At 52.7% G+C, this 10,763-nt stretch overlaps 1 protein-coding gene across 5 annotated transcripts in view; it reads left to right on the top strand.

Annotated features, from left to right (window-relative positions):
• The first annotated feature begins 3,101 nt into the window (after nucleotides 1-3,101).
• NFAT5 (nuclear factor of activated T cells 5) overlaps nucleotides 3,102-10,763 on the top strand; it is a 40,905-nt gene continuing 33,243 nt past the window's right edge. For 2 of the 5 annotated variants that reach the window (XM_081335524.1, XM_081335523.1), the window contains exon 1: nucleotides 3,102-3,377. In XM_081335524.1, the coding sequence (XP_081191650.1) occupies nucleotides 3,275-3,377 (103 nt within the window). In that variant the 5' untranslated portion in view covers nucleotides 3,102-3,274. Of the gene's footprint in view, nucleotides 3,378-9,470; nucleotides 9,816-10,763 lie in introns of those variants that run through there. The other 3 variants (XM_081335528.1, XM_081335527.1, XM_081335529.1) reach the window with 2 other exon arrangements.

Raw genomic sequence — 10,763 nt, 5'->3', positions numbered from 1 at the left:
GCAGGGCAGGGCTTGGGCCAGATTCCAGCTAGGCCAGCCCAAAGCACCAAGCCCAGCTGCAGATGGGACCCTGTGAGTTCTAGGCCAGCCTCATTAGGCCTTGTGTGGCTCAGCTGGAATCTTGGCAGAAGGACCAGATTGGTGACAGATAATTACAGAAAACATCTCTGTGGCTGCTAAGAGTAGATACTGAGTTGTTGGTGCACAATATGAGGTCAAAAAATACAGCAATTTGCAGTATGTTTTGTGAAAAGAAGGTCTTTCTCATGAGGGCAACACTTCCCAGAAAAACCATGGAATGTTTGCTGAAAGCCACTGAGCTGCACCTCTGCGTTCTTGCACTGAAACTAGTCCTTCTGTAACTTAAGTACTGGTGAGGCGGCTGGCTGCTTTGAACAAACGTTTTCGGCATCTATGGCTGCTAGCCAGGTTATCGGTCTTGGTAGGTTAGGATTTTACTGGACTCAAGTTGTCTTTCCTGAGCCCCTGGCTCTGGATTGTTTTGCAATGATTCCAGCTTCTTTGAAACTGGCTTTCTAACAGCCAAGACCCGTCAGTCACACATACATGAGAGCCTGAAGGATTTGGTAACGTCAGTGCAAAAAAATGCACCCAACCGCCAGATTGGCCCTAGGGGTGACTGTGGGGTCCTGCTCAGAGGCTGCATCTGCTCTTGTGGCTTTGTTGAAATTGGCTGATAATAAAACAAGACCCATGCATGTCTGTCTCTTTCCCTAAATCCAGGGTTCAAATCTTGTCTTGGAAGCTGATCCTACTGGAATAAGGGTTATGATGGGAAACAGGCAGCAGCTGTCTGCTTCTGAGAAAAGGGTGGGCTTCAGCAGGCTTATCAGTCTGGAGAAAAGCCACACAGGGAGCAAAACCTGCTGAGACTTAAGCCTCCCGCAGAAGGGTGCCGCGTAAGCTTCCTCAGCAGACCCCTGCTCTTGGCACTCTTAATAATCAGATAAGGGGCCGAGCTGGTTGGTTGAGAGTCAAAATATAGACCAATAGGAGTCAATTAAGCAAGTGGGTTTGGCAGCAATTCAGTAACGGATCCATTCTCCCCTTGCCAGCTGGTTCCTGAGCTCTCTGCATTGGTCTTCAGTGCCCTCTGCCAGGCTTGAGGATGGATGCTCTGGCCTTGACTGAGTGGCTTTCGGAATTAGGACAGACCATCTTTATGCTAAGCCTGCCAAACCCTCCCAGTTTCTGGAAAGTCCTCCCCCTCCATAGATGTCTGCACTTGTGTCTCTTTCCCCCTCCCCCCCCACTCCTTCCACCAACAGTCCCCAGTAAGGAACATCCATTTTGGGGTACCTCCAGGTTCAGTCGCTGGCATCTGCTGTTGGGTAGGGAAAGATCAAACTGGAGACGAACCTTCTCTTCCTCGAATGCTGAGCAGCCGTGGCCAATGGACTCTTGACTGGCCTCCATAATGGACCAACCTGGGGTCTCCCATGATTTTGCACTGGTCAGTCTTGCACAAGAAGAGGTTCAAAGCAAAGGGGCCATGCAGCACTTGGGGTGCAGTTTGGATGGCCCCTTCTCAGAGCCACAAACTTGGCTGATCTCTGAAAACTAATATGAGCCAGGATGGGAAATTTATTTACTTACCTTATTTATAGATTGATGCAATTTATAGGCTGCCTGTCTTACCTCCAGGTAACCCTGGGTAAGAAATCTCCAGGAAAGGCTGCAGGCTAGATTGGAAAGTGCAAGCCGGGCAAGGCCAAACCTCAAGCTGAGGCGAATTAAATTAGTCAGGGAGATGAACAGGGACAAAGAGGAGGCAACCCACTGAGCTCAGCAGCGAAATTAAGCTGACCATCTGAGTGGCTTTGATGAGGCTCATGATTCCTGGGAGCCCTATTCCCGGGTCTGTGCCAAAGGAAGTTCTAAGCAAAAGGGTTGTGTAGTGAGTTCTTTGGAGGAAGTAAGCGAGACGAGAGGTTGCGAAGAGGAACAGAATGAATCAGAGTGCCACGGGGGAAGCTGGTAGACACAGGGACCCCTACCCGGAGGCTTAATCTTGCCCCCTTTGGGTACTCAGTAGTAAACCCTCCTGCAAGGGAAAGTGAGAAGAACCCCACAAGGAGGAAGACTGGGTCAAAGGCCTGACACCTTTCGGAGCGGTCCTTTTGGGGCAAAGCCCAAAGCAGCATGTGACCGTCTGCACTGTCCAGCTAGAGGTTACAGGGCCTCTGGTGTTTTGTTTTGGATTCCCCCCCCTCCCCACCCCAGCACTGGTCTAACAGGTGTAAAGCTGCTGTGGGAAACAAGGATGTTTACTCAGAAGTGAGTCCTGCTGTATCAAGTATGGCCTCTTGTGCAACCAACGTGCCAACAGGCCTTTAGTTCTTCTGGGTAGATCTGCATACCTGCCCTGAGGGATTTACAGAGTAAGCCAAAAAAGCCTAAGTAGGATCCACCTGCCAGACCTTCCGGCTGAGGAGCAAGATTCCACCCCCTTCCTCCTCTTCACTCCTTCTCTAACCACTTCTTGAAGGCTCACACTTCCATACGCTTGCACTCTGCCTGGAAGGGTTTTAAACGAAGTGATTTGAACAATTTTAACGGGCAGATTTTTGTAACCCAAACAAACCAATTTAGCCTAAGGTGTAATGGATACTGGAGGGTCTCGGTCTAATGCAAGCCCTGCTTTTAAGGCCAGCTTGGTCCACCGAGGTGGGGGAGGTGAGCAGGCCTGCGGACGAGGTCTTGCAGAGTTTGGCTCCCCGGGTCGGGGTTCGGGCGGAGCGGTCAGGCCGCCTCTTTCTCCGCTGGGACGCCAAGCGAGGCCCAGGGAGGCGGCGCTGGAACACCGGGCCAGGCGCTCTGTGGGCGAGGCAGGCCTGAGCTCTTGGCCACGGAGCAACAGGCCAGGTTGGAAGCCGCCCGCCCAGCCGGGAGAGGGCTCCGCGCGCCGCATCCGAGGGCAAAGCTGGCCGCTCGGCCCTCGCCCCACGCCGGCCAGCACGCGGCGAGGCACCCGGCGGGCGCGGCTCCGGCCCCGGCCGGCCGCCCGCCCTCGAGGGGGCAGGGGTGGCGGGGTCCCCGGCCCGGCGGGCGGGGGAGGGAGGGGCCTGCTCACTTCCGCCCCCTGGCCGTCCGCTTGCGCCGCGCCGACTGGCCGCCGATGCCGGCTTCGCGGGCGGCGCCATAAATAGCGGGGCCGGGCAGAGGCGGCGCGCTGTTGCTGCTCGGCGTCGAAGAGAGCCCGACCCCGACGGGGCCCCAGCCGATTAGGCTCAGCGCGCCGGCAGCGCCTGTCATGCGCTCCACCTTGGCCCCCGAGAGCGCCCTGGGCGCGGGGCCGCTGCACGCCTGGCCGTGGGGCGCCGTCGGAGGGAGCGCGGTCTCTGCCGTCGGCCCAGGTAAGACCGCGCCTTCGCCGCGACGCTCCAGTCAGGGGAGGAGGAGGGGGCGCCGCCGCCGCCGCCGGGTCCCCTGGCGCTCCGGCGGGGGCGGGCTCGGCAGCCCCGCGGGGCCAGGCGGTCTGGGCGCCGGGGCGGCAGAGTCGGTCGGGGCGGCGGCGGGGAATCTGCCTCGCGCGAAAGGAGCGCGGGAAGAAGGCGCCCAACCGGACAGCGGAGTCCCCCGACGGCTTCGCTCCCGAACTAGACTGCCGCCAGCCGTCGCCCCGGGGCGCTGCAGAGGTCCCAGCCTGCGCCCCGACTGCGCCCAGCTTGAGCGGCAGCGCAGCGGGGTTGGGGATAGGGATGCTCGGCCTACCTTCCTCCGCCCGCAGAAGGGGCTGCCTCCCCCAAAACATGCAGCCCCGCCGTTCGTTGCTGGCAGAGAAGGAGGGCTGATCGCTGGGGCCAAATTCCTCGAATTCGGGGATAGGGCAACCTTCAGCTTTGCTGGGTTCTCGGTGCCAGCTGGGCTCTGCCTTGGAGGGAGGTGGAAGAGAATTCCTGGTCAGGGTTGAACTGGGGGGGTCTTTGGAGCTCTCCGAGCTTGGCTATTTTCTTGCAGATGTTTCGGTACCAAACTAGGTAACGTCATCATTAGAGGAAGAATTTAGGCACCTGTGCTTGAATTAGATCCTTTGATTCCAGCACAAAGATAAATAATTCGTGGAGGAAGGGGCCTGATCGTTCACCTCCTTCCTTATGGACTCCTTTGACAAGCCTGACGTTGGGAAATCAAAGGTGCTCCTTATGGACAGGAAGAAAGGCTCCATTACCTGGCTACGTACAATCAGTATTGCTCAGTACGAACAATTGAAGGGCAAATTTTTATACATATATATTTTGGTCTTGGCTGGGTAAAATTAAGTGACTTTTGCACCTGGGAGGCTTTGATGCTGTGATTGAACACCTCACAGGAAACCAGATTCTCCTAATGGGTGTCATTTTTACTTTCTTTTTGGATTGTGCTAAATGTCATGTATTTAAATATTCCCTCTGTGACATAATAGCAAAATTAAAAACTGACCTTAAAGATAAACGTAAGAAATAATTAAAACCATGCTGTCTTATTATACGATACTGGAATATACTCAGCCAAATCAAAGACTTTCCATGTGAAGTAGAGACCAGCCCCCCTCTCCCTTCAGTGGGTTATTTGCATCCATCAGTTGGTTTTTTTCTTAAATAAAGGCAATGTCCCCATCTTGTGCATGTATTTATACTCAGTATGAATTATTGAAAAGGGGCAATGGAATTGTCAACATATTTATTTATGTAGGATTTAAACGATAGGATGATGGTGAGGTTGCTATTCATAATACTTCTGCCTCCTGTTTTCCCTGCCCGATGAGCTTGAATGTTCTTTGATTCTTTCAAAAGAAACGTGGTCTTCCACCCATCAGGGCTCTCAGCATTTTCCCACCTGAGCAAGGTTCCCTTTGCCTGGGCTAACATCCAGAACACCTGGAAGTGTGAAGGAAGAGGGTTGGAGCCAATGCACAAAGTGAAAGCTGCCACTGACCTTTTCAAAGACAACCTGTTTGGAGCTGATACTTGTGGCTGGGAGGATGGCTCCCACCTGGCCTCATCTGAGTAACTTGTGCTTGGCCTAACCTGCCAAGAGGGCAATTGGTGCAGGGCCAGTTCCACTGCTGAGGCAACTGCCCGCCTATTCCTTTCACCACACCAAGAGGATGTTGGGTGTGTGGAATCGCACAGGCTGAATCCCAAAGACACACCAGCAGCTCCCGAGTCCCTCCCATTCAATCACTGCTTCAGAGGTGAAACAGGTCCAAAGATGCCACGGGAGGCAACTGGGACAGAATAAAGAGCTTACTGTGGATGCAAAGTGGAGCCCAGAGGTGGGAGATCAGTGCCCCCTGGCCACACCCTCCCTCCTTTCCACCATAAAAAGGATGGCCCTGTTTCTGTCACACCTGTCCAGCAGTGGAAACCCTGTTCCTAGGCAAGAGTTTGGGGGGGGGAGGGGAGGAGCAGTTTGTTTACTGCCAGTTTTTATTTCTGGCAGTTGCCCCATGCTCTGGGTTTTTATTGTTTGCTTTATATGTTAGAACAGAGATCAGGAGGCGCAGCTGGGGTGTAACAAGCAGCAAACACGTCCTTTAAAGATGGCTGCACTGGGGGGCAGAGGTTGCTTCAATCTGCCACAAGCCTTCCAACTGGGCTTCAGTAAAAGACGGGTGAGCATCAGAAAGGCGAAGGGGGTCATCACGCAGGTCTTCCTGGCTGTGGAATAGCATGGGCACGTCTGCAGCTGGAGGCAGGGAAAGTTTAGCCCTAACAGCCCTGAACCTAAGGAAGACAGAGTGTGAGAAGGGAGGGGGAGAGTGCGGAAGGGAAGCATCTTGGCCTGTTGCCCCACTTTTCCTGAGCCAGCAGGGAAGGCTGTGTTGTTTAGAATTTTTGTATGTTTGTTTCTCTTATATGCATATGTCTAGGTGGAAAATAATCAGTACAGGAAACAAAAAAACCATAACCATAATTAAAAATATCCCAATATAAAGAAGAAAAATCAAGGCACTATATACTAGTGTGAGTATCCTCATCCTAAGGATGGGAGATAGGCCAGGTTACAGCAGTTTTCTGGGTGGCTAAGAAGGTTGAGGTACACCTTCTCGATCCCGTAAGGCTGCACCAACGGGACCTGGAGCTCCTTGTCAGATCCAGTGCAACAGGCAGAGATGTCTGCTGGTCTTCTCACTCTCCACTGAATTTGCTCTCCTATCTGGCCAGATATCAACCCTCCCTGTCACTTACTGCCAAGACAGAGTTAGACTCCATGCATGATGGCAGGGATTCCAAAAGACCTACCTTGTCTCCTCCTCACTTTACCTTCACCTGGCCAAGAGCAGCGGAAAAGTGAAAGGTGAGCGTGAGGCTGGAGTTGAGCTTCTCCCTGGGCTGCCATGGTAGCCTCAGCCTCTGTGTCCACCCTGTCCTTTTGCTAGGATCCTGCTGGGAGAAGCATCTCAGGAAATGCCGGCTGGCTGGCCCTGAATCTCCTGGGCTGCTGACAGATTTGCATTCTCTTCTGCCTTATTTTTCCACACGATTGTTGGAAAATAATTTACCTCCTGACTCATGATTGCCGCCTATTAGGAAACACCTGCTAATCTCTCCCAGCCCCTAAATAAAAAAGTATTTTATAAATGAACGTTTTAATCTAAACCAGGGGTGTTAAATTGCCGGCCCATGGGCCGGACGCATCACACGGAAGCCATGCCCACCTCATTGCCGGCAATGGCAAAACTGCCCCGTTATGTTGCACGATGTCACGTGACATTGTGAGTTTGACATGTCTGATCTAAACCAATACATCTGAATCCTCCCATCTACCTCTTGCATACAGTAGTGTGTGTGCCTTCAAGTCAGTGTTGACTCTTAGCAACTGACAAGTGACGGCAGTTTTCTTGACAAGGTTTTTCAGAAATGGCTTCCCAGGGCTGAGCAAAAGGGACTGGCCCAAGGGCAGCCAGCTGGCTTTGTGCTTAAGGCAAGGCTAAAACTCATGGCCTGGCCTGATGACTTCACCACTACACCAAACTGGCTCTGTAAAGGAGCCATCACTTCTGCATTTCTTTTATGTGTGACTGAGGTTCCTGCATCTCCCTAAGGCTCCAGGGGTGTCAAACTGCTGGCCCGCGGGCCGGATGCGTCATCAGGAAACCGCGCCCACCCCATTGCTGCCCATGGAGAAAAAGCTCAGATACATTGCATGACGTCATGTGACATCGCGCGTTTGACGTCTGCCCTAAGCCCTTATGGTAGTAAACCATGGTTTATGGCTGAAGCTTGTGTGAAGCAGGCCACTTTGGCTTGTAGTGTTGCTGATGAGTGCATTTTGGTTCAGCTGGGTTTGGCCAGTTTAGCTTTAGAGTGGCTATTCTCAACCTGCTCTCCAGATGTGTTGGATCACAATTCTCATCTAGCTGGATTAACGTGTGTGTGTGTGTGTGTGTGTGTGTGTGTGTGTGTGTGTGTGTGTGTATAGAACTATGTTCTGTATGTTTTTTTTAAGTCAGGGATAATAAAATTTGGAAGGGACCTTGGAGGTCATCTAGTCCAACCCCCTGCTCAGGCAGGAAACCCTATACCATTTCGGACAAATGGCTATCCAGTCTCTTCTTGAAAACCTCCAGTGTTGCAGCATTCACAGCTTCTGGAGGCAGGTTGTTCCACTGGTTAATTGTTCTAACTGTCAGGAAGTTTCTCCTTAGTTCTAGGTTGCTTCACTCCTTGACTAGTTTCCATCCGTTGCTTCTTGTCCTGCCTTCAGGTGCTTTGGAGAATATCTTGACTCCCTCTTCTTTGTGGCAGCCCCTGAGATATTGGAACACTACTATCATGTCCCCCCTCGTCCTTCTCTTCATTAAACTAAAGGTCCTTTTACCTTTAAAGGTTCCCCTGCGTTTCTAGGGGCCGGTGCTCATCTCCGTTTCAAAGCTGAAGAGCCAGCGCTTGTCCGAGGACGTCTCCGTGGTCATGTGGCCGAAATGACTAGACGCCAAAGGCGCACGGAACGCTGTTACCGTAGTGGTCCCTTTTTTTCTACTTGCATTTTTACGTGCTTTCGAACTGCTAGGTTGGCAGAAGCTGGGACAAGTAACAGGCGCTCACTCTGTTATGCAGCACTTGGGATTCAACCCACCAAACTGCCGACCTTCTGATCGACAAGCTCAGCGTCCTAACCCACTGAGCCACCGCGTCCATACCCAATTCCAGCAACTGTTCCTTATATGTTTTAGCCTCCAGTCCTCCAATCATTTTTGTTGCTCTTCTCTGTACTCTTTCTAGACTCTCAACATCTTTTTTACACCGTGGTGACCAAAACTGGATGCAGTATTCCAAGTGTGGCCTTACCAAGGCATTGTAAAGTGGTATTAACACTTCATGTGATCTTGATTCTATCCCTGTTAATGCAGCCTAGCACTGTGTTGGCTTTTTTAGTTAACAAATGGTTGTCCTTTGTGGAAATACCATTCATAGCATTATCAAAATATTATATATTTAACAATATACTACTGGAGAAAAAATAAAGTTTCCACAGCCTGCAAAAGTAAATGGTTCCAATGGCAGCAGAATGGTGCCAAACATTTTATTGAACAAATGACATTCTTAACCCGATTACTGAATTAACCCAGGTTCCTGGTTCAAACAGTATGCAGAACTGTAAATTAACAAAAAGGAGTTTCACAACCAAGCCAAAATATCACAGTCCAGCCAAGGCAACAGGCACCAAGTTAGTGACAAGATGTGGAAATGCAGGCTTGCCTCCGTTCACCTGGCTAAGCAGGATTGTGCGGACAGCCTGTAGATTTGTGGCTGCTCCAGTCGTGAAAACAGGCTTGTTTTGGTCTCACTTTTCAGAAGTGGAGCAAAGTTGAGAAAGGCAGCCCAGGGAGACAAAGCGAAGGCGCTGAGGAAACCACCCGAGACAGAAAAGCTGGTGGGCAGAGCGGGAGAGGGGTCTTTCAGGAAGGGCACCCAGCACTCGGGGAGCGTCGGGAAAAACCAGTAAGGGCATTCAAGACATCCCACCGTGACAGAAAGGGGGGGGCTGACAAAGGGAAGCAATTTTCCCCCAGCGGGGCCCTCCTGCTGCCGGGCGGTACGCTGGCTCCGATTGGGCCGGGGTCCGGGCTGCTCCCCTGGCTGCGATCCCCCGCCCCGCAAGGACCAGCCCGGGATGCAGCTTTGGCCGACGTCCCGTTGCGCGCCACTGAACGAGTCGGCCTCGATGGCGCATCCTCGCGGGGGGGGGGCTCCAAGCTGGCGCCGCTCCCCCCCCCTTCCCACCTGGGTGCCACACCTCCCTGCGCAGGCCCCACCCCTTCAGCGAGGGGGCAGTCCTCCCACCGCTTCGCCCGCCTACCTCCGCCTGCGGGGTGGGGCATCGAGCAGGCTGATTTCCGCGCCGCTCCTTCCGCGACGCCTCCCCGAACAGTTCTAGGGGCGCAAGCGCAGAAGCGCTCCTTCGTGCTTCGATCCCGCCCTCCTCCTCCTCCCTAGGCACGGCAGACCTGAGCGCACGCGCGCTCCATTTCCTTCTCGGTGCGCAGAGGTCGAAGGATCCCGAAGGCCGAGGATTTCCCCGCGTTCTCGAGCGCAGCGCATGCGCCTTGCAGTTGTCGTTGGTTTCTCGGTCTCCCTCCGGCCGCCGCTGGCGCGCGGAGCCGGGTGGCGCATGCGCAGTGCTAGGAACGAGGGGGCGGTCCCGCTGGGCGGCAGCCACCGGATTCCTGACAGGAGCGGCGCCCGCGGAGCCGCTTCCCCGTCGGCCCCCGCAGCGCGGCCCCGGAGCGGCGATGCCCTCGGACTTCATCTCTCTGCTCAGCGCCGACCTCGACCTCGAGTCGCCCAAGTCCCTCTATTCCAAGGGTGAGTCGGCCGCCGGGGCCGCGCTGGGCCTTCTCGGCGAGCAAGCGGGCGAGCCGGGCCGCCGCAGCCACCGCCGCCCGGGCCGGATTGCGGGCGGCCCGAGCGGTTGGAGCCTCGCGGCAGGCCAGTGCCTTCTTGCCCCGCGGATCCGCCTGGGGGCCGGAGGCGCTTCCCGAGGGCGGGGGAACGTGGTCCGAGAGGCGAGGGGGGATCTGGTTGCCCCGAGCTCGGCTGAATTGGGCCGCGGCTGAAGGAGGCCGGGCTGGCCTTGGCTTCCTTCGGCTCCAGCGCCGGAAAGCGGCAGCAATACCCGAGGAAGAGCGCTGTGGCCAGCTTGTGAACTGATAGGTTGACTGACTTTCTAAGAATATTTTGTCATATATCCTTTTCTTTGTTCCCTTTTGTATGGAATGTTCTTTAAAAGTCTGTTATTACAAATAGCGCTAGTTGTTAACTCTTTAGCAAAAGTTACTCTGACAACCACAAATAACCTTTTATTTAATTTAGATCAGTGATACCAATTATGGTGATAAGAGCGTGTGGTTGTGATAACCAAGCAAATATAATCTTACAATGTATTTGCTTTCAAAAATAATTATGAAAGAATGATAGTAAATATTATTAAGACATCCTAACCTAAATCAAAATGCTGATTGTTGCAAATATATTGAATGTTGTATGTTGAAGTATTATCATTTTGTAAATAAATTTCAATAATTTTCATAGAAGATCTACGTAAATATTTCTAAACACATAATAGCTTCTATAACATTCTTCTCAAGTTTCTCATAAAATAGGTGCTTTGTTATCATATGAAAGGTAACAAAACTAGAAAGAATACATAAATTATCTAGGAACAAGCAGGATTTGAAAGTTTATGTAACAAATTCATATGTGTGTACATGCACACAGACACCAATATGTAACATTTTATATACAATGTATGCA

Source organism: Vipera berus, assembly GCF_964194415.1.
Source record: "Vipera berus genome assembly, chromosome: 10".
NCBI lineage: Eukaryota > Metazoa > Chordata > Lepidosauria > Squamata > Viperidae > Vipera > Vipera berus.
Note: the sequence above shows the minus strand (reverse complement) of the source record. Positions and strands in the feature narration are given on the sequence as shown.